This window comes from Ciconia boyciana, chromosome 4, assembly GCF_034638445.1.
Source record: "Ciconia boyciana chromosome 4, ASM3463844v1, whole genome shotgun sequence".
Classification (NCBI taxonomy): Eukaryota; Metazoa; Chordata; class Aves; order Ciconiiformes; family Ciconiidae; genus Ciconia; species Ciconia boyciana.
The window spans coordinates 74,066,377-74,090,505 of record NC_132937.1 but is presented as its reverse complement, the minus strand read 5'-3'; the positions used below and the strand labels follow the sequence as shown (position 1 = coordinate 74,090,505).

Sequence of the window (24,129 nt, the reverse complement as noted above, 5' to 3'; positions counted from 1 at the left end):
GCAGTTGGTTCTCAGCTGATGTTTAATTAAAAAAAAAAAAAAAAAGCCTTGAAGTTGATGATTTCAATAAGCTATTGAATGGTTGTGCTGGGTTTGACTGCGATAGAGTTAATTTTCTTTACAGTAGCTAGTATGGGACTATGTTTTGGATTTGTGCTGAAAACAGTGTTGATAACACAGGGATGTTTCAGTTGTTGCTAAGTAGAGCTTATACTAAATCAAGGACTTTTCAGCTTCCCATGCTCTGCCAGGTGCACAAGAAGTTGGGAAGGGACACAGCTGGGACAGCTGACCTCAACTGACCAAAGGGATATTCCATACCATATGATGTCATGCTCAGTATGACATCCAAGCTGGAGCAGGGGCAAGGCAGGGACACTAGGAGTTGGTGGCGTTTGTCTTCCCAAGTAACCGTTACATGTGATGGAGCCCTGCTTTCCTGGAGATGGCTGAACACCTGCCTGCTGATGGGAAGTAGTGAATTAATTTCTTGCTTTGCTTTGCTTGCGTGCGCAGCTTTTGCTTTACCTATTAAACTGTCTTTATCTCAACCCACAAAAGTTTTCTCACTTTTACTCTTCCAATTCTCTCCCCCATCCCACCACGGGGGAGTGAGCAAGTGGCTGTGTGGTGCTTCGTTGTTGGCTGGGGTTAAACCACAACAATGGTCTATCTGATTTCATGCTGTCTGTGGTTAGAATTGGGTTTAATCAGGCTTGAAGTTTCTTCTGCTGATAGTGTCCCCAAAAAATACTGTCTTCCAAGATTTGTGGTTATGTTGATTGAAAGAAAGCAACATTTATGCCAAGGTTTGGAATGGCTTTTCGAGGAAAAGGTAAGGTTTTGAGGAAACTTGAGGCTAAGGTAGAGCATGTTGAGAATGAATGCATGTTTATAAGAAGCTGTCATCTTCTGGCAGCCAAACACATCTGCTGGCCTGTGCTGATATTCATAAGTATCTTCAGGAAGTCCATGCCAGGGGTTCAGAGAAGATCCCTCGGAATCCAGTTCCTGGTGTGCTGTGTGGTGTGAGTGTCAGCTTGGGTGGGTGTGCACCCAAAGCCACAGGAAGAGTCTTGCATCTTTGCCTTATCCCCAACCTGTTTGGGGATTGGATGTCCCAGACTAAATTCAGATGTGTGAAGGAAGTTCTCTGTCACCTTAATATCTGACATATTGTATCCTGGACTATACGTGGAGTGAGATCCTGTCCTGGCTGCTATAATGCATGCATGCATGCATGAAAACAAGTAGAGATAGTTAAGAAGATGCTGATTTCTAAGAATCCTGAGAAGCAGGTGGACCAGAGAGAAAAAAGTAACCTGCTAAGAAGATACTGGCATTGCTGATACTGCCTGGATGACCACATCCTAGCAAGAAATAGATGAGGAAGGATTGGAGGCAAAGAGAAGAGGAAAGAAGAAACAATGCGAGATAACATTACTGTGTCTGGGGTTCCTCATACAGCTGCAACCCTATGTGCTGATTTACATCTGAGCTCTCTAACAGCTGAAAGGACTCTGTTCTCTCTTGAAACAACAGTATAAATCCCCATTGTTCCCTTGCAAGGGCTAGACTGTCTATCGAAGTGTGTTGTAAGTATGGTGTTTCCGCTGCTTTCTTATGCAAGCTTTCAATTCTTATTTTTCCCCTAGTGTCAGTCTGTAGCTGCTGCAATAGCTGCTGCAATAGCATGTGGCCTGTCACAGAAACAGGCCTGTGCTGCCTTACCTGTAAGCCTATAACCAAGTGTCATTGCTTGTATTTGGTGTAGGAGGTACTTCATGCTTGAGAGAGAGTTTCCGAGATGAGCAGTGGCTGGAGATGCTACATTTGAAGAGAAGTGAATAGTTGAGACACTGTCAGGCCAGAGTGGCGGTGCCCATAACATCCAGGCTGTTCCATCATTCATTCTTCTTAGGGAATGCTAGAGGAAGAGAAGTTAAGTTCCACCTGAGTATTTACTCCCATCAGCCTGCACTGGATGTCAAATGCTGGAGAGGGGTCTGTTTGTTTTCTGTCATAATCCCTTACTTGAGAGGAGGAAAGGTGCCCTCAATTCATAGATATGGTTATGCTGGGGAAAAATGTGGCTATCTTTTTTCCATTTAAAATCCCCTTAAAGTCATAAGGCCCTATCCCAGCCATACCCTGTGAGCTGGAAGGGAGAGTGCCTTTCCAATTTCTCCTGACAACTGCATGTGCTGACACAGCTTTTCCAGGTATCTCTGCCTCTCAGAAGGAAATAAGTCAAGTCCTCAGGCTACATGAAACATTTGCAGTCAAATGCCAAATCAAGGCAGTCTATATCACAGCCATCTGTGTGCTGGATCATAGAGTGCATCTAAAACTCACCTTTGGAGGAGAATCCAGTTTTGGATCATCACTCAGATGGAGATACACTGTCAGCCAAGTTGTTGCACAAAGACTGTATCCTTTTAAGGTATGATAAAGAATACTGGCTACAAGAATGAGATAGTGGACTGCATCTGTTGCCCTTAACTTGCTGCTTTGGCTTCGAAGGGAGCCCCTTACCTCCAACTCAAAATTTTTTTAGTGCAATGTGCCTAGAATGATACGTGCTATAATATAAAAATCAGTTTACTTGAACGATAGTAAAATTAAGGTCAGTTCAAGTCTCAAACTAATTTGGAACCACATTATCAAAAATGAGGGAGGGAGGGTCCTGTGACAGGGAAGTAAAAAGCATTATCTGAGGGGCATGCCTACCTTGAGGGGTGTGTGTTGGCAAAAACACTGCTGTCTTTTCCAGATCAGCAGCTGTGCTTCCTGGGCTTTAGAAGGGGTAGTGAGGGAGAGTCAGGGCAGGCTAGGCCCTTGAGTTAGGACAGTGGTTTGAAAGTTGAGGTAAGCATATGGTACATCAGTGCCTTGATTTCTTAGAGGTCTAGAAGTGCCTCAGATCTGTGCCCTGCCTCAAAGTTTGAATGTACACCATGTTTTTCCTTTGCTTTTTTAGGCATCACCTAGCACTGTGCCAGGGGCATCAGCCCTTGCATGGGGTTCTGGCCTCTGTATCATGCATCTGCCTCAGGGATATGGTAGACAGGGAGAAACCCCTCTTCTTGTATTTCAGAATTCTGTAGACTTCAGTGGGTAGCATTTCTGAAAATAGTTACTTTCCCTGAGATGTAACATGCCATGTGGTATTTCACATAGAGCAAATACTGTGTTGTGAACAAACTTCAGAAGGCTGTCATAACACTATTGATGAAATATAAACTGTGCCTCTCTTCTGTTTGGGATAACTTTAGAGGCTACTCAGGGCATAAAAAATCTCCTTCCATACAGTCAAAGGCAGGTGTTTGAGGAAGCAGGAATTCAGTTTTGTTATTGATGCATTTCTCATAACAGGCCAGTCACACAGTTGTCCTGGGACCTGGGCATGTTAAATCTTGTAGGTGGGATATGCTGACTCATGACATCAGGGGAAGTGCTCGATGTGCATTGAGTCAGTCCTGAATCACAGCAGCATGCTACCAGTACCCCCTGAAGACTGGAAGATCTAAGTAAGTTGCAAAAGGGCTTCTGGCCATAAATAGAAAGCTGAATTCAAGTCTCCTGGATGTACTGAAATCTGAAATGAACACGTCCTTCCCCATACAAGCCTGGTCTGTGTAGGGCAGACTGAACAGACGAGCATGTAGCTCTAGGGTGGGTGACTGGTACAGGAGAAGGATCTGCGTGCTGGACCTGAAGAGCTGGAAATTGTTTTTAGGGGTGCTCTAGAGCATTTGGATTATGGCATAGAGATACCTGTTGTCTTGCCTGTGTTGTTCAATGAGTTCATCAACCTGGGTGATGACACATCTGCATTGGGCAGCAAAGTTGAACATAAACTAAGGGAATTGCTTGATGAGGAAGGGCAGAGCCTATATCCAGAGCAGTCTTAATAGATGTGAGGATTCTGTCAATAGGAGCTTTTCTGAGGTTAAACAAGGGGGATATTAGAGAGAATTCCAAAGGAAAATTCACAGCTTTGTTCACAGGCTCACAACATTAGCATCCTCCTTCCTTTCTTCTTTTTCTTTGTATTTATCATCCTGTCTCTATATACATCATCCTGGCTATGCAGTAGAATAGCAGTGAGCAAGTTTAACTAGGTCATGCCTAGGGATTTTGTGCTTTGCCTCCCTCCCCATGGATGCAGAAAGCTGAGCCTCCTCTCCAGGTGCAGGCAGTTCTAGAAGAGCAAATGCCTTAATGTCCTTCATTGCCTCTTTCTAGGGACTGCGGTAAGAGTCTGTGCCTGAATCACAATGGAATCTCCAATGAGTGACAGGCAGCCTAGCAAAGGCAGTGCATCTGTCTTAACTGGGAGCTCCCCGTGGACATGCTGGGAGCAGTAGCTCCATCTTACTGCAAGCTACCACAGAAATGCTGGGAGTGTAGGGAAAACAGCATTCCCATGAACCTGCACCTACTTCAAAAGGTCTTGGGTGTCAGTTTCCCTTGTAACTGGAGAGGCCGTTTTTTTGTTCAGACATGTAACTTCATCTGAATAGTCACTACAGCACAATGGTGGTGAGTCAGTTCTTGTAAGATCCTTTAACAGGTGGCCTCTGGCATCTTGCTTATTGGCGCCAAGTTTACCGCTGCAAATAACGTAAAAAGAGCAATGATAATTACTTTGATATTGCTAGTAATATTAGGCTGCATAGATTAGCACATACAACATGGGATGTTTAGAAATAACATTTCTGGCCTATTGAAGGTCACTGAGCCTAACAAGCCAACCTGTAATCTTTAAGCACTGTAGTGGCTCTGTTTAAGATTTGCTATCTGCTTGTATTTGAACATGGCAAACAGCTGTAGCCAACACAGAAGAGGCGGTGTGTTTGCCCACTAAGCTCAAGAGCAGGCATAGTGTTCAAAAGACTTTAAGCTTCTTCTCTTGTTCCTACATTTGTGTGTGTTCCAATTCTAGATTCTATTTGAGGATCTAACACTAGGCTAGCCATGACTAGAAATCAGCCCAAAATGACAATTTATCCATCATCAACCATGGTATTGTGGATTCCTCACTAGAACTCTTATGTTCATTGTGCTGTTGCCAGATGGTGTGAGTAAGACTACATGCTGGTCATTCTATCAGAACAAGTTTTAAGCTTTTTTTCTTAAAAAAAGTGGGAAAAAGTGCAAAGTAACTCTTCACTCTATAATTTTATGTGCATGTGCTCTCCACTCATTGTTTGCAATGTGGAGAGCCACTGGGTGAGATTTGAAGAAGTTCAGTAGCACACAGAAATAAGCTTGTGACTGGTAACAAGATGACTTTATTTACATGTTGGGAGTTTATTCTAAAGGGCTGCACTGGAAATCTTGGGGAGCTCTTCCTAGAGCTGACAAAGAAGGGGATGTTCGATGTATCCTGAGCATACCCATCATCTGGAGCGTAGTGCTAGTGTTACTGTGTGTGTTTATAGAGCTTGGCCCTCACCTGCTGCTAGCCTGATTTAGTGCAGTATTCCTTGCAGCCCAGCAGAAGTGAGGACATATGTTCTGAATGGCTGTGCTCCTTCTTTGAAATATGCTAGAACTAATGTTAGTTAGAAACGTACTAGCCTTTAGCATCTCTTTCAAGTTGTTTCTCACTTCATTAGAAATTTCGACAGAGATTTCATTCAGCAATTATTTAAAGGAAAGAAGTTGTCTACGGACAATTATAGAAGAGGACTTGTTCCTTTACATTACGTCTGATGTGCATGAATTGAGGCATGTTTGAAATAATGCTGCATCTGCTTCAGCACAAGTCCTTTACCTTCTCTCTGAGCAAAGCAATAAATCTCACATGTGCTATGAAACTGTATCACTTTAGATCCATGGCCAGTTGCCATGATGATCAGTACTTCTCTACCTGTCTTCATGGAGCACTTCACACCCCAGCGGTGAGTGTGAGGAGATAACGCCAGAATGCATAGTCTTATTTCTCACGTTGGGAGAGACTGTGGTGTGTTGGCGGTTGCTATAACTAGATGCATAACTGGGGGTGGAAACCAGCTGTGCATAAAATGAATAGCATTCCTCTATGTTTAAATCTGTCTCCTCCCCTAAAATAATTTAAGGCATTCTCTCTGATGTTTAATATTTTGGCGGTGCTTGCTGCTCTGAATAGTGCATACCAGCTTACAAATGTGTGAAGATAAAAAACTAGCTCTTCATCTCTCCTCTGTACAGCTGGGTAACTGTAAAATTGGCCTTTTCCTGAAAGAGTAACCATCCCCTGACCTTGGTCTGGAATAGGAGTTGGAAAGAGAGGGACCCCGTGTCTTGCCACTCAATGCATCAGTTTCATGCACATAATTTTGTTGCTTACAGTGTACTAACATATTGTCCAGAATGGGTTTAAGCCAAGATTTAAAAGTCTTCCCCTCCCCCCCCCAGTTTCAACACCCTCATCTTGCTCTTATGACTTGATGTAGTCTGGAAATGGACTAAATGGTGAAACTTGAATCACAAGCCTGAATATAAATTGAGGTTTTTTTCAGTTTCTTGGTACTTCTTCTAATTAAGACACAACTTACGCTCAAAATAATGGGAACAAGATGTCTAGAACTTTGGAAAGGTAGGTCAGAATCATAACAGACTAGGTGAGAGTGCACGTGGGAGGAACTTAACTTCATTCATGCAATTTACGTGCTCAGTGTCTGATGAATCTGGCCTATGTTCTTCCACAAAAAGCAAAGTGAAGGAAAGGATGCTTGGAGGTTGGAAAAGAGAAACTATTGAGCTCAAAATGGTATTAAACCCTTGCCCACAGTTTGGAAGACTCCCTGCATCACGGTGATACAGAAGCAGTAGTTTCAAGCCACTTTGATCAAGAGGGTTACTTAGACAAAACCTATCTGCTTTCCTAATAGAAGCAACATCTGTAAGGTATAGCTTTGATAGGATGAGAGGAAATGGCCTCAAGTTGTGCCAGGGGAGGTTTAGACTGGATATTAGGAAATTTTACTTCACTGAAAGGGTTATCAAGCATTGGAACAGGCTGCCCAGTGAAGTGGTTGAGTCACCATCCCTGGAAGTATTTAAAAGATGTTTGGATGAGGTGCTTAGGGACATGGTGTAGTGGTGGTCTTGGTAGTGTTAGGTTTATGGTTGGACTCGATGATCTTAAAGGTCTTTTCCAACCTATATGACTCTGTGATTCTGTGATTCTGTATGATGGTGCTTATTCCTTGGTGCCTGTATGTGGTCTGAACACAGCATTGACTTTGGCATAGAGGGTTATATTTAAGTTTCTTAACATGCTTCTTCAGTTCTGTGTCTGTTTTAGCCTGACAGTTACCACAGGTCTTCCCTCTCCCTCTACCCCATCCCCCTCACGCCCAGACAAGTTTCAAGTTTTTGGGCTGCTTTTCTTAAGAACAGTTGTCCTTTTAATATTGGATGTGAATTGCCTGTCCCTTCACGACAGGGATGCTACTGGCAGCAGTTTGAGGAACACTGAGGTCTGTGTGGTCCAAGAGGATCTCTCTCTTGAGAAGTACAAAAAAGAGAACTGTGACTCTAGTGTGAGAAGAATTCAGTGGAGTCTGAATTCAGTGAAAATCTTCAAAATCTTTTGCTACAAAGGTGAAAGAGGTCCTTGTTTTCTCATTTTATATCTTGCTGGATTAAGCAACTTGCTGCCATTCTGTTCAAGTTCATCTTAGTCTCCCTCCCATCTCTCTTCCACCTTCCTCCCCCCACTCCTTCCCCCTAGTACCAGGTATGTTGAATTTGAAGATGTCTCACTGCTCCGGCCATCCAGTGAGACAGGAAAGATGAGTGCCAGCTTGCTGCAAAGGATTCTCTTACGTAGAACATGCCTGTGCATGAGTGCATGTTACAGCTAAGGGAACTTCTCTCTGTCTTGTAAAGATTCATGTGAGTTGTGTAAACCCTTAAACTGGATCAAGTCAATTAAAAATGAAACTGGTTTCCATTTTCTCTTGAAAGCAGAGTTCTGTAGACTGCGATTCCTTCTGATTTCATCAGTGTTCCATCTGTCCTTTCCATGCCTGGGAAGGGTGAGAGGCAGTGAATGTAAACTGAAATGAGAGGTTCCAACTGAATGTAATGAAAAAAATTCTTACTATGAGGACAGTCAAATGGTGGAGAAGGTTGCCCAGTGAGTTTGTGTAGTCTCCGTCTTTGGAGTTTTTCAAGACTGGACTGAGGAACCAGAACCTGAGTAACCTCATCTGACCTCACAGCTGACGCTGCTTTGAGTAGGAGATTGAACAAGATGACTTCCTGAGATCTCGTTTATCCTATGATCCTGCAACTCATCTGTAGCTGTTCTGTGAAAGTGAGAAACAGCTGTGAGAATCAGGATATCCCAGGCTAGCTTGTGGGAATCCATGTTTGTTTGATCTCAGTCCATTTCCAGCTTTGCCACCATGCCAGTATGCTCCCAGTACTGGTCTTTTTAAACTTAATGACCAGAAAGACCAGACAGGTGCTTGTGAGGCATAAAGAAGCAACCTGCTGAAATATAGCTTGAGCAGGGGCTCATCCATAAATACCCCAGTTTTCTGGAGGTAGCACTGGATGGGGGATATGCATGCTGAAAGCATGCTGTTGCTGTTGCAGCAGTGAGTATGATACCTGACATTTGTTCGCTATCCCTTCTTGGGATGAAGGAGCAGAGGCTGGACAGATGGGCTTGCGGGCTGGACTGGGCCTGTATGTGCATGCCTGGACTCTGTTGGCAGGAATTCTGGGTGCTTTCCAGCTGGAAGTGTGGTGGAAGTGTAGGTGACTGATACCACTGTGGTTTGCATGGAAAAAGAAGGGAGCACTGTAAACTCTCGCTGTTGTCTCTGGGAGGAGTGTTACTTTATTGGTTGGGGAACATCAGTGGTACATCTTCCTGACTTATCAGTTCAGCCCTCAATCTTCCCAAACTGGTCCCAGTTCTATTGTTCTTCTGTAACATTGCTCAAAAGGAGAATGGAGAGAATTTGTTACATGAAGAGTCAGCAGCCTGAGAGAGACGTGGACTGTTGCTGATGAGCTTTATAAGGATTTGTTAATTGGAGCTGGAACAGTGATGCTAAAAGAAAAAATTAGACTAGCAGCACTTGGGACAAAAAGCAAGACAAAAGTCCCTTGTCGCACTCATATGCCTCTTCTTCAAAGTTATGCTTTGTTTTCCTCTTCTCTTTCCTCTTGTTCTTTTGCAAAGAGGCTTTTAGCCAAAGGAAGTGTTTGAAGCCCATATGAAAATTTTTAAAAGCAGCATTTTAATAAGCAAGCTAGTACCAGGATTACAGCCCTGGGACTAAATATTTCTACCCTAACCTGGTTTTATTTTTTTAAAAGAAAACTAGTGGACATGACATGCGCTATGAAGTCAGAAGGAATTTCTACCCTTTCCCCAGCTAGCTGTGCTCAAGTCAAAGGTCCTGCTGGGGGTTCTTTTTTTTTTTTTTTTTAAAAACTAGTGAGGGTTTTTTTTCTCAGAAGTACTTTCTCAATCGTGCCTTCATATTACATTCATTCTTACTCCACTCACTTTGTTTTTTTCTCTACACTGTACAGAAAAGTTAAGTAAGCTCAAAAAAGATGGTACTGGAAGTATTAGTTAAGCATGTGATGAAGTGAACATAATGCTTCTTGGAAGGAACAAGATATCTTTCAACTGTGATATTTCGTCATCTTTGTTGTGCTTAGCTTTCTGGTAAATGGATAGAATTCTTGCCTGCTGGCTTTGCATCCAAACTCTGAAATTCTCTAGTGGCAAAACATGAGTGAAACCTTGAGCAAATGGACTCTGTTTCTGACATCAGCTGTAACATGGTAGCTACAGTTTCTCCTGCATCTTTTTTGGTTTTGTAACCCAAACCAGAGGAGATTTTTCTTACCCTTAAAAGTAAATGAGGGTTGAAGATTCAGCCAGTTCTGTGTCTGCTTACCACAGAGACTGAATATCTTCCCATATCAGTTTACCAACATTTTAATGTGGCTTCACAGCAGTGTCATAAAATGAGCTTAAAACCTCAGTGGGAAGTGGTCAGAAACACAACTTCTTTTGTGCACTGTGCATTTTATGTAGGCTGGCAACAACATACATCTTCTCTCCTTCTCTGGTTTCTGGCTATGAAGAACTCTGCTTGAAAATGCTCTTTTGGAGGAGCTCAAATACCTGTGCAAATTCAGCTGTACATTACCATTCTGGTTGCTAAAATTACTAGAGGATATTTTCTGTGGGAGCAGCCTGCCCTTTCTGGATGGGGTCAGGTAAGCCTCGTCTTGTTTTGGTGTGCGTTGGTATGCTGATATGTGCATTTCTTTCTGTCATGCCTACCCAGACAAAGATATAGGAAGCCTGCAGTGTGTTTCTGCTTGCTGCTGGACCATGTTGTGCCACTGTGACTGAATTTCTTGAGCAATATCAATGTGTGCAAAAAGAATATGGAAATACTCAATCTTCATCTGAGCTTGCTCTTGGTTCTGCCTTGTTCAGTTTCATATGTTGGTGGCTTGGAGTGTGAGAGTTCGCATACAGCTTGGTTTTATGAAGCAGGATGTAGGCATGCAAAACTGATGCTGTTGTAGGTCAGACTAGCAATTAAGAACAAATCAGGCAAACTTGGGGGAAATGAGGCTGGAGGAACTCTGGACTTGCTTTGAATTCTGCATTCATTTTCTCTTGAGTGGGTAATTTGAAAAGCTATGTGAAGAAGCAGTGGGTTTTGTGGCTCGGGGTGTTGTAGCTCTCGTGTGGTTTGTAAAACAGTTACACTTGGTTGGGATGGGCTGCAAGGCAGAAAAGTGTGATGGCATAGCTGAGCCCTCTTGAGCTTTTCCTAAGCAAGTCCTGCAGCAGCTGTTATGGCTGTAACGCAGCTGGAGGTGAGACAGAAGGTGTCTGTGCTCCTGTCTCAATTGAAATAGAAAGGGAAGAATGAGACAAAGGAAAAATATGTGGTGTCTTTCAGATATATCATTGTTTTTGTATGTTAAGCTGAGTAGCACTTATTATTGCCCTTTCCTTTGGTTGTGAGATGCATCATCACTGAGGAAACTTGGCATTATGGTTGAATATAAAGCATATCAACAGACAGCCTCTCCTAATTGCTTTTTTTAAGGATCTTTTTGTATCTTTCTTTAAAGACAAACAAAGAACAAAACACCCAGCAAGAAAATCCAGCTTTCCACAATTGTCTCTTTGGGTGTGCTTTTGTGCATTGCGAATGTTTGCATGCACATTGGTTAATGGTTTAGAGACGCATATTGGAAAATAAGAGTGTAACTGGAAAAGTTACCAGAAAGTGTTGACTCAGTCATATGCATCAAGATCATGACTGGAATGAATTTTTATAACATGACATTTTCTGATTACCTAAGTGGAAAATACTAGATGTTACTTTTCATAATTTGTGATGCTTCTGTTGCAAGAAGGGAGGAGGAGGACTGATTTATGGTGTTCGCATGACTGTGGTTTGCTTTCCTTGACAGTAGGGTCTGTTCTTCATGATGCTCTGCTGAATGCTAACCAGATTTATTTGCTGTGGTTAGATAGCTGTGTAAGCACAAATGCTCTTGAGTGATGCACAAATGCTCTTGAGTGATGCTCTTGATAGACTGTATACTTTAGAGCATTTTTTCAATAGCTGCATACATTCAAACACCATTTCATGTTCTGTGCTGTTATATAAAAATGTTGTCCAAGGGGAAAAAAACAACACTGCACGACTAACAGGTTACTCTGTAAATGGAGTTTCAACTAAGAATGGGCAGCTAGTCAGGGTTTGCCTGAGTAGTACAATAACTACAGACAAATCTGCAAACAAGTGCAAGGTACTGAATATTAGCAGCTGGACAGCTCAGTGTAGAGTATCTGCAGTCTTACAAATGCTAGGTACTAGTTGGTCCTTCCATCAATCACTTGCTGAGCTGACTCGATGAGTAAAGGGATCATAGGCCAAAGGGGATGAATTGAAACATTTTCCCAGTAATTTCAATGTTCATATCCCTATCAGTTTTTCTGTGTGAGCAAGTCAGCTGTCTTTTACTGCATGCAAAGCCTTGGATTGTGAGAAGCAAAAATCTATGGCTGGATGTGATGACAACTGAGCAGCTTTCTTGGTCTACTCACGTGGAAATAGAATTCTAAACTAAACCATTTTGTCTCCAGAGCTGAACAGCAAATGTAGATCATCTTTCATGTCTACATTAATGATCCTTGCTGTATGCATGTGCAGGACTGCGTTGGACTTTGAGTTTACTGAATCTCCCATCCTAACATTTGGAGTCATATCTGAAGGCTTTTACATCCAACAGTTGGTAATTCATCTTCATTAGGTGCTTAGGTACTGATCAGAGTTCCTAGATTGTGACAGTAGTTCAACTTGAGTGAGAGAACAGAAAGATTGCAACTAGGACAACACTTTCCTTGGGAAAGCAAGTCAAAGTGAGCAAAATTGCAAATAATCACTGTGGCTGATCACTGTTTCTTGCAACTTGCCATTTGCAAAATTGCAAATGATCGCTGTGGTAAATAATGATCGCTGTTTATTGCAGTGAACAGGAAAAAAAACAGATGGTTTAGTATGCAGATGCTGTGTGGCTCTTAAGTCCTGCCAAAGGAGGAAACAGAGTACTGATAGTGCCTACTCTTGCTGGAATCCTGGTCAGAGGGAAAGATCTCTTGTAGATGAATCAGATATCACTTCCAAAGTTTTGACTTCTCTTTGTTTTCATGGCGTTTTTCTGAAAAATAACAAAGACAAAATAATGGTCATTAGTCATCAGGGCAGCTTCAGGCTATGTTTTGAGCTATCAGTTTTGTTTTGTTTTTTAATCATAGTGACACAACCATTCACAGGCTAGATGTTTCTTTGGAAACAATGTGCAGTTCACATTTCTGTGTTGCTTTTCACCATGTAGCCACCATGTCTATGGAAGAAATCTATTCTAGGAGTTTTTAAGCAGCAGTCCTCCTCCTTGCCTTGTACTGTCTATGGGGAATGCTAGCAGGTGGCTAAAAGAAGCTAAGAGCGCAACTCATCTGGCTGAGAGAACATCTCATCTGGTGTTGTTAAATCAGATATGGCAGCTCTTCTGGCTACATCAGTCTACTGCCTCAGTCTGCCATATACTTTGTTCCTGTAGGCAACTTCTTCCCCACTATGTATCACAGAGCAATTAAGTCTGCAGGGAGGCCTCTGTCCACTTCCCTTTCTTCTCTGCCCCCTCCCCTGTCCCAAGTAAGTCCATGTTCAAAGTTAGATACATGCAGAGAAGATAACTCCTGAGTAATTCTCATTCAACTTAAACCTCCAGCTATCAGGGAAATAGTTGCATATTTTGTCTTGGTTTTAATAAACTCACTTTTGCTCACATCTAGATATCCCTTGCAATATCATATTGAATGTATAAATATAGATAAATATACTCACTAAAGATCTTTTTGATCAGTGCTTATCTCATTTGGTACTTTTGAGTAAGCTTTCAGTAAGCAGAGACTCTCACAGGCAGACAAGATTCAAGAAAATGTCTTCCTTCTGTGTAAATGTTGAATGTCATGTACATTATGAATGGGTTCTTCTTCCACTCCTTTCCCCTCTCAAGGTGATTCCTGTGAAAGAGTGAGATTGTGTGCCTGAAGAGAGCTGGCAAGGGCATTGTGAGCATCAGTAGCAGCCATGAGTAGCAAGACTGATCTAACTGCAGGAAATAGTAGTCATATTTGCTGCAAGCTTCTCTGTCCTGACATTGGAAAGTGTTAGCTTGTTTGAAATAGCCACCACATTGGTATTAGAATGTCTTTCAAGGATAATTGATTATGCTTGTGCTAACCTTAGAACAAATTTTTTGGGACACGGTAGTTTGTGTCATGGGCTGGTGAGAACCATTGTCCTAACAAGTGTGTATGAAAATACCTGCACTGCACTCTGTTTCCAAGAGGGCTTCCATTCCCACTTACCACAGGGAATAAATCCTCTTTTACACAGCTTAGAAGCTTCAGAGTATGGAATGAGAATCACAGGTTTTGATTGAGCTAAAGTTTCTGTTTTGCATTGTTGCCATTTGAATTGCTCCATTTAGCCCATGGAACAATGATCCATGAATCCCAAAGGTCAGTGCTACCGATCAGAAAGGTCAAGAAAACCTACAAGCAAACCATGGATGTAGTATTATGATGCAACAGTCTGTAACAACATCTGGAGTTGGCTATTGCCAAGCAGCAGTAAACGTACAGAATCTTGTGGAGGTTTTTTTGCATTCTTTTTCCTTTCCCCTAAATACAAAGGGCATCCCTACTCCCCTTCTATGTCTTTCTGAGAAATGCATAAGGACGAAGTAGCTAAACAGCATCAAAGCACCTCTGAAGAGGTAAAGTCTGCAGAAAGTATGAATTTTAAGATGGCAGTTATAATGTTTAATCACTGCTTATTTAACAGAAAATTAGGTGTTGAGGGGAAGGCTGTGTAGACTAAAATTCTGCCTTCAGGGAACTGAAGAAATTTAATTTTTTTTCTTTGCCTCTGCCATAAAAGTAATACGTCTCCAAGGACAGTTTTCATATCCTTTGGAAGCAGTACTGCTGTTCTTCCAATCCACCAGGATTTAGGTTTTCTTCCCACGTGTTTTGTTTTTTTAATCAGTCTCCCTCAACTCCACCAACACCCACCCCCTCCTCTTCCCCACCCCTCCCCACCCACAAAGAAAAAAGTGTACTTCCTGTCTTGGGCAGGGTATGCTTGCTTGTTTGTTTTATTTCAGTACATACTTTCTGTGAAAGATATTAATGTTTTTTATTGCTGGTTTATTGATTCTTATCATAAAGGGACTTCTCCCCTCCTGCCCTTGCTCTGACTAGCCTAATAGTCTTTCTTTATAAGGATTGTTGGAATGTAAAGTTGCTTTGAATGCTTCTTCCTGGGGTAATGAGCTATACTTCCACAGGATTTCTGTCATGATGCAGGCTGTTTCAAGACATTGCTTTTCACATCAAGAGGTTATGCCAAGCTCTCACACCAAGGCAGGGGAACAAATCTCTGTTGCTCATTCCTGGAAAGTGGCTCACTTCTGAGTCACTTGGCTTCTGTTCAGGAGGAAAAATGAGGGAAGGTCTTCTCATATCCATCTTTTCCTGCAGCAAAATTTGGAATCATGAGCATTGGGTGGAAGTTGCTGCAGTCTCAAAGCAAAAGAGCCCTCCCTGCTATTGGAATGTTATTGGTGTTGTCTTGTGTTCCAGCAGTTGGAGGCATCCAGCTGGACCTGGATGCAGAGCAGAAAGCAGTTCGACTTCTGGAGGCCTGAAGTCAAATTTGAGCAGAGGTAAAACTTAGCTTCTGTGGTGAATAGACTTTGCGCTATTACAATGAGAATTCTGCAGCATGAGTTCTAAAATGTTTCCAGATTAGCTTGCCAAGATGGGTGTGAAAAGAAACATTAATGGTGAGGCTTGGAATAAGTGAACAGTTGGCTAAGTATTTCTGACCTGTTTATGGAGAGGGAAAGGAAATGGATTCAATGGAAGCAAATGTTCTTGTGTCAGGGTGATCTTTGCATTAGCATCTGTCTTATGCCTCTGGCAAACTGGCAAGTTATTGGTTGATGTGTAGCCTACTCATACACCTGGTGCAAACAGCTCACTGCCCTTTAATGTGGTTACATGCCAGTTCAGTGGCTTTCAATTGGAAGCCTCAAGAGCAGAGCATGTGGAGAGCAGAAGTCTGGGCCAATTCAGCAAGACCTGTTCTCTGATAGAGCGCAAGAAGAACTCCAGATGAGACTTGGCTTTCTGTGTTCAGACCTCTGATGTGGCCTTCACCTGCTAGAGACAGCCAGGCTGTCAGGATAATGTCTGGGGAGATGCGTCAGGTATTCACCAGTACCTCTCAATGTGAGCCTGAGCCTTCCTAAGTTTCTTTCTACTCCCACTGATAACTTCAGGTTTTCAGGTGAGAATACAAGGAATACAAGTGGCTGTTGTCCACAAACAGGCCTTGTTCTTGAGTTATGTTCTCAGGTATATTTTCTTCTAGTTATCCTAGGCTTATCTATAGAAAGCCAGTGTGCTACAGCAAGTCATCCAAACACTTTGCAGACTGCCTTTCTGGGGCTTTTGAATATAAAATATTTGAATCCACATTTCAAGAGTTGTACTCCTCATAACTCTGCTCTGACTATCCTAGTTGAAGGCAGGTTAGCCTGTTCCCTAACTGCTGAAACACTCCCTTTCCCTGTGGGGCATTTTGTTTATACAGGAGAACAAGATGCAAATAGTGGACTCTAGCAAGGGATTGTTGTTTGCTTGCTTGCTTTAATTAAACTTCCAGATCTTTCTGATGATAAATGTTTAGTTTGTCTGTGTGCCTTGAAAACTTGATACCAGAAAGGTCTGTGGTTTCCAGATAAAGTTGCTTCAATGCTAAGATCCTTGCAGCTGGAGTTATCTAGTAGATTTGAGTGGTGCAAATGTACTAAGTAAGAATAGCATCATAGTAGTATTCACTCCAGGTTGGTTATAGTTTTGTACGTTGTGTAGTTGATAGCAGGTTGCATTTTTTATGTGGTTAGCAGGAAACTAAATCCAGGTCACCAGGATTGAACCTGTTTAAATGCTGATTTCAGGGAAGAGGACATAAGTGAAACAACCATCTGGAGAAGACCTGTAGTCTGAATCCAGAGATGGGGGGGCAGAAATTCTTAAAACTGACAGCTGTGCTCTGTACAATCCTATTCCAGCACAGTGTTTGCATGTTAATGTATGTTAAATAAATGAATGAACAATCTGCTGGGCTTCCTTCAAATAGCTATGTATCTGAACAAAGGTAAGTGTGTGCACAAATGACCTTGAAAAATCATTGTGCTTTCATTCAAGGGCTTCTATCAACAGCTATTTGTTGGGGTTAGGAGCATTGCCAAGTATTTTGTCCCATGCTTTAGGAAATAGGGTGAAGCTTTATCCACCAGTATGACCAACTCTACATTGAGCTCTGTACTGTTGAGTGGAGATGGGTGCAACTAAGTGTGCTATGTAAAATCCCAGCAGTAGAACCCAGTCATCTATCCTGAGTTCTGCTCTTAGGCTTCTCAGGTACAAAGGGTGTTGATAGCCCTTGTACTTTGCTTAAAAGTTAATTTCAGTGCTAGCTTTTCAAAAGTTGGCCTTGCGTGGCAATACTATTTACAGCATGTTACTTAATAGTCAGATTTGGCTCACTAGGATAAGGCTTTGGTGGTAGAGAAAGCAGCTGAGGAGCTGGTAGGACTGTCATTTTAAATCCTGCACTGGTCCTGAAATCCGTAGCTGAAGTGGAAATGGGTCTGTTTTATCACAGTTGCACCTGATATATATGGGTCAGTACACTTTGGAATCTGCCATACTGGTGAGTCAAAACTTTTTTTTAAGAGTGCAGCTACTTGTTTGACCTCTTGTTACTGCATGCTTTAGTTTGAGATGAAGGAAATCTCTATTGGCATCTGTACATTGTAGAAGAATCTGGTTGTTTTGTTGTCTGTTGCATCTTCTTGGAAGGAAGGCTGTAGAAGCTCACCTATTGGGTTCTGTAAGCAAGTAGTACTGTCTTCAAAGTTTCCTTTTGTTGGCTAGATAGCTATTCTGTTTTCTTGATGATATGTCCCATAATTCTCTCCAAACTCACCTCAGGAATAAGGTGTATCTATAAGTAATGCTGTTGAATTGTTTAAGACTGTTAAGAGGTTTACTGTGGCTGCTGGAAAGGTTACCATGAGGTTATCTTCTTGTCCTGTGGAGCTTTGTCTGTTCTGTATTTGAGTGTTTGTTAGAATTGTTCACCAAATGGGAAGAAGAATGTCAAGTTCAGTCTTGTATCTCATAATCTTGTGTTCCCAGATGTCTCAGTTTCTGTACCTTGCTGTTCAGGTTCGTGGTTTTACACAGGAGTCCAGACTCCTGGAGCCTGATTCTGTTATAACTGCTAATCTACAAGAATAAGAATTATTTGTGGGGGTCTTCTAGCCTGCTAGCAAAATAAGTTCTTTCAAAATTTCAGTTTTTTCTTCTTCTAGTAGCTGATTAACTTAATGAGCATAATACTATAAAAGTGTACTTTTCTTTATCAGCAGTAAGAGTTCAAAGGATAAAATTAATAAACTTGAAAAATCAAAAAAAGTGAAACTAACATAGTTTTGGACTCCCTGGTCATTCCAGCAACTATTTTAGCACTTAGAGCTGTCATTGTTAGAAATTGCAAGAAAACCATGAGAAATGCTTCATCACAAATGTTCTGTTGTCCCCAACTACCTAATTCTTAAACATCAAGTCTGCACTGAGCTACTAGTGTGTATAATGCTAATACTGCTTGTTGTACAAATTCAGCTTTGCTGCCTGTTATTGAAAGGAACTGGTTTTGATTTAACTTTAATTTAAAATTACTTTTCTTTACAAATACTCTTCCAATATGTTAAGTAAAAGATGGCATTTCAAGCAAATTTATAGGATGCTTTATAAAAGAGTCTGTATGTAAGTATGTATGTATAAGTGTTTATGTGTATATATGCACATATTTTTATATATGCATGTATATATAGTCTCCTTCTTCCACTTCTTCGCTCTCCCTAGGTTTTAGTTTCTCCTAGAGAAACTTTTCTGCTTTCAGATCAAATATTTGTAAGTTTTCTAATTGTGGTCCCTGAACATGAACCATGAATTAGTAGCATACCACCTTCTATTTACAGGTAATCTTTTCTGTGAAGTCTGATGGTTTGGTCCTGTGGGTAAAAGAAAAATGTTGATCATGGGCTTCTGTATTGAAATATACTCACACACCAGGAGCCAGTGGTGTAGCTGTGTTTGCTCTTAAAATTGATGGTTTGGTTTGGTTTGGTTTGGTTTGGTTTGGTTTGGTTTGGTTTGTAGGGGTTTTTTTGTAAAGTCTTTGATTTGATAGGATCATGGCTTCTGTTCCTCAGAAATACACACTTCCTGGTGTAGCAGTGGCTGCCTTCCCAGTACTGAAAGACAGACAAATATGTACCACATTTCTGACTTTAGAAGAAATAAGATGTTTATCTTTTTGATCCAGGAGCATTCAAGAGAGTATCGGCTGTGTGTTCTTTCTAATACAGCTTTTTCTTAATGCAGCATTTTTCCTTGAACAAAATTCTTTTCAAGAGATAGCTGAAAGACGAAGACTGTGTTTTAATTGAAAAGGTTTAAAGCACTTTTTTCAAACAAGCTGCCCTTTAAGCTACCTTTTTCTAGGTTTTGTTTGTATTGAAAGATGGTAATGGGGTTCTCATTCAAAACTAGGAATTATCGTAACCTATCTTGCTTGTATTTACATAATTGGTTTTGATGTATATTTCTTCAGGTTTACTGTATTTGTAATGTATAAACTTAATATTTTTTTTCCAAGCAATAAGGGCACCATCATATTGTAGACATTTGAGAGTACTTTTTATATGGTTTGGAGCAATTACTTGGTTATAATGTTCTTGCTGATAGATGAATTGATGAATGGCTTTCATTACAGTCATAGAGAGAACTGCTCTAAATCTTTTCTTCATTTGTAGATTAAAAAGTTCTCTCCCTGTTCCCTGAGTCTTTTTTTTTTTTTTTTAAAACTAACTTTGCAATTTGCTACAATTAATGAAATTCTTATTTTGTCCTTGCAGCGGTCAGGATAATGACAGAAAGGCTGAGGTTGGAAGGGACCTCTTCATATTGTCTAATAAAAAACCCTGTTCAAACAGGGTCAGCTAGAACAGGTTGCCCATGACTATATCCTGTCAAGTCTTTATTATCTTCACAGATGGAGACGCTACAGCCTTTCCAGGCAACCTGTTTCAGTCTTTGACTATTATCACAGTAAAAAGGTGTTTTCTTGTGTTCAGATGGAATTTGATGTATTTTGATTCGTGCCTGTTGCCTCTTGTCCTGTCACTGGGCACTGCCAATAAAAGTCTGGCTTCATCTTCACTCTCTTCCATCAGGTATTTATATGCATTGATAAGATCCCCACTGAAATGTATCTTCTCCAGGCTGACGAGTCCCAGCTCTCCCAGCCTCTCCTCATATGAAAAATGCTCCAGTCCCATTATGAACTTCATGGCCCTTTGCTGGACTTGCTCCAGTATGTCTATGCCTTTCTTGCACTGGGGAGGTGAGAACTGGACCCAGCAGTCCAGATGTGGCCTCACCAGTGCTGAGTAAAGGGAAAGAATCACCTCCCTTGACCTGCATTGCTGGCTCATGTTCAACTTGCTGTCATACAGGATCCCAAAGTCCTTCTCTGCTGAGCTGCTTTCCAGACAGTTAGCCTGCAATTTTCCAGCATCTCCAGGTCCCTCTGCATGTCAGCACAGCCATCTGGTCTATCACCCACTCCATCCAGTTTGTATCAGTAGATACAAGGAGCAACCCTGGCTTTGTCTAGCCAAGGCTCTGCAAACTCCAAAGAATGGAGACACCTCCCACGACCTACCTGGTGACCTAGGGGTGCACTACACATCAGGGGAAGAAGGTTCCCCCAGTGGCCCACTTGGATCTCTCAAGCTACATCTTGTGTCTCCTCCTTACTGCATCTTCTGATGCTGCCCAAGAAGGGTTTGGCTCTGACTGCCCTTCAAGCAGCTGAGAGCTGCTGTTACATCTCCCTTGACCTTCCCCTCATCAGACTAATCAAAACCATCTCTCCTTATCTTAGGCCCCTCCTTGGGGGGTCTAAGGACCTCCAGGACCCCACTATCTTGGTAGCTCTGCACTGGCTCCTTTCTAGTTTTATGAACTAGCTCACTCCTTGCACACTCCTTGTAGGGAGTGTGCAGACTGGACACAGTAGGACCCATGTATTGGTGGGTGTAGCCTCCCTGGGGCCAAGGATGAAGGCATGACAGCTTGCCCCTTGATTTGCTAGCTGTGCTCCTCCTAACAAAGCCAAGTTTTTGGTTTGCTGTATTCAGGAGGGCAGTACCCTATTCCTTTCTGTGAAGCTTCAACATGTTTATTTTTTTATAAGGTCAGTGTTAATTCAAAGAGATACCTGTTCTTTAATACAGTGTGAGCTAAGTTCTAGTTACCAGTGCTTTTGTTTAGTGTTCTTACTCTAGTCCTAGCTCATTTTCTGCTGATATTCTGTAGAGGTAACTGCAGAGAATTTTTTATCAGCACATATATAAATAATTATACTGTGGGATTTATTTTTTGTGATCTTTGTATCTTTGAATTGCACTTCTGAATGATCTCCTCTTGAAGAGTTAACTGCATACACAAATTTCAGCATTCTTGGGGATTTATGTACAGTTGCTTGTAAGTGTACTTTACACAGGCTGACAGGGATTGTGTGCTTCCTGTAATCCAGATCTGCACAAGCTGGGGAATGTTGGTGGAGGCATGAGACTGTTTGTGCTGTGGTTGTTAGCTGGAGCAACCTTTTGCTTCCAGCCACTTACCAAATGTAGAGGTCGAATTTAGAACTCCTGTACAAGCTTGCCATCTGTATGATTATGTGGCTATTAATGGATGGAAGTTGAATGCTCTAAAATTATTGACTGTGATGATAAGGCATGGTTAGTAGTGATGCTGATGCAATTTTCTTTCTTGCCAACAGAGTTTCAGAAGCAGGAAGGCATGAAGTCCCATCAGAAAAACATAGAGCTCTATGACACACCCTATGAACCAGAAGGCAGTGGTGTGGAGTCCGATTCTGAAAGTGTGGTGAGTCACCGTTTACGAGAAAGCAAATTGCCACAGGATGATGACAGGCCTGCAGATGAGTACGATCAGCCATGGGAGTGGAACAAAGTCACCATCCCAGCTCTGGCAGGTAGGATTCCTAGATCCCAACCACAAAATTCTCTCTCACACTCATAGCGTATGTACTTACCATTGGGTGAATGCAAGTATTTTTGCTCTTCTAGTGTGTGTGTGGGGTGAAAACTCTGAAAAGCAAATGGGGTATCTCAAATCTTTACCTGCTGCAGAAATGTGGAACACTGCCCTTATTGTTTGGTGCTTCAGCTGACCTGTTGTCAACTATCTCAGCACTTGGTTCATGTTAGTAAAAATTTTGTTTCTCCCAATCCTTGCCCCTACCCCCATTTTAATGGACGTGATGTAGGTAGTGTTTATTGTTGAGTGGCTCTATGATGAGGGAGTTGCTTTGCAAGGTCCTTACATTGTGGGGCACTTCTTAAAGGGGCAGGACAAAAAATAGCTGTGTAATGTGCATGCCGTAACATAACGTGCTTCTACTCAGGGATGAGTTTCTTGGTATTTGGAGTATTTTCATTATAATTGCAAGCACTTCTGTGGATATGTAGAACTTGGTTTTGGATTAGTCCTTTCAAACTGCTGAAGTTCTCCCGCATCAGAACTTGTAAGTCAGGGAGATCTGACACAAACTGTTTTCTACCTCTGTGAATGTCTGTGCTTGGTGTTGGTTACACTGCTCTTTTTTTTCCTTTCTGTTTCTTTGCAGAAATGGATGAGGGGGACTTCATTCAGTGAGGATGTGATTCTAGAGGCCAAGGCTTTTTCTTTCATAGAGCCTCTGTGTGCCCAGCAAAGCCCAGCTGTACCAGTTGGTCTGACCATGTTCCCAGATGCTCTTGTGGGGTGCTAGAGTCATACATACTCTATGATTCTCCCCTCAATGGCGTGTTCTAGTGAAAAGCTGTGTCTAGGAGCAGGGTTGCCTCCCTTCCTTTTTAGGAGTCAGCCTGGCAGAAAGCTTGGAAAGGAGAGCTGTGTGTGGTGATGGTTGTGGGGATGAGGAGGGAAGAAAAGAGATGTGGCTCTGGGAGGGAGCATGGAAGAAGCCTAAGAGCAATGACTAGTAGTCATTTACCCTGAATGAATCCTGCTTGACAAAGCTTTTGCTTTCTGCATGGAAACTACTAGATCTGTTAATGGAAGGAGAGCAGTAGGCGTCATCTATATTGACTTTAGCCTTCAGCATGTTGTGCTGTGGCATCAGCTGTATTACCTGGTTTGGAATGCTGTAGCGTAGATGGGTGGACTACTAGATATGTGAAAACCTGTCAGGGTCATTGACTGTAAAGGGTAGGGCTTAGTGATTCACACTCTTCCTGGAGCCTGGTTACAAGTGTGATTCCTCAGGGGATCTGTTCTGGAACCCTTCCTGTTCAGCATCTTTAGCAGTAACCCAGAGGAAGAGGAGAGGAGATGCACCTCATGAAGTTTGGAATAATATTGAACGGGGGAGAGGGGGTGTGTGTGCAGAGCTGCCCTTTAGAGGGACCTGGACACACTGGCAAAATCGGCTGACAACAAGCTTACAAAATCCAACCAGGTTAAACTCAAAGACCTGCATCTGGAGCAGACAACCCCTTGCAATGATATTGGACCGAGAACTGGGTGACTTGCTGGGTTACACCTTTGCTGGAAGGGGCTTAAGGAATCCTTGGGGAAAGTGGACTAAATGTGGGTAGCAGTGCTCCCCAGCAGTGATGAGGGCTAGCAGCATCCTGGCCTGTGTGAACAGGAGAATAGCCAGTAGATCAAGCAAAGTGACTGTTCCTCTTTAGTTCCCATTTCTTGGACAACATGTGTAATGCTGTGTCCAGTATTGTGATGCAGGAAGGATGTTGATAAATGTTAAAGTCAGCAGAGAGCCACCAAAATGACAGGAAACTGCAGCACATTACTTGAGAGGAGACGCTGAGAGAACTGGGCTTGCTTATCCTGGAGAAGAGAAAGCTTTGGGGGGATGTAATAGCAACTTTCCAATGCCTATGAGGAGATCTTCAAGAAGATGGAGCCAGGTTCTTCACAAATGAGCAGGTGTGTGATAGTATCCTGGTTTCAGCTGGGATAGAGTTAATTTTCTTCCTAGTAGCTGGTATAGTGCTGTGTTTTGGATTTAGTATGAGAATAATGTTCATAGCACACTGATGTTTTAGTTGTTGCTAAGTAGTGCTTACACTAGTCAAGGACTTTTCAGCTTTCCCATGCTCTGCCAGGTGCACAAGAAGCTAGGAGGGGGCACAGCCAAGATAGTTGATCCAAAACTGACCAAAGGGCTACTCCATACCATATGATGTCATGCTAAGTATATAAACTGAGGGGAGTTGGCTGGGGGGCAGCGATCGCTGCCTGGGGACTGGCTGGGCATGGGTCAGTGGGTGGTGAGTGGTAGCATCACTTGCTGGTTC

At 42.2% G+C, this 24,129-nt stretch overlaps 1 protein-coding gene across 1 annotated transcript in view; it reads left to right on the top strand.

Moving 5' to 3' along the window:
- Positions 1-24,129, top strand: part of SHB (SH2 domain containing adaptor protein B) — an 88,086-nt gene that overhangs the window by 26,079 nt on the left and 37,878 nt on the right. Inside the window, exon 3 of the mRNA XM_072860110.1 lies at positions 21,564-21,779. Within this exon, the coding sequence (XP_072716211.1) occupies positions 21,564-21,779 (216 nt within the window). The remainder of the gene's footprint in view (positions 1-21,563; positions 21,780-24,129) is intronic.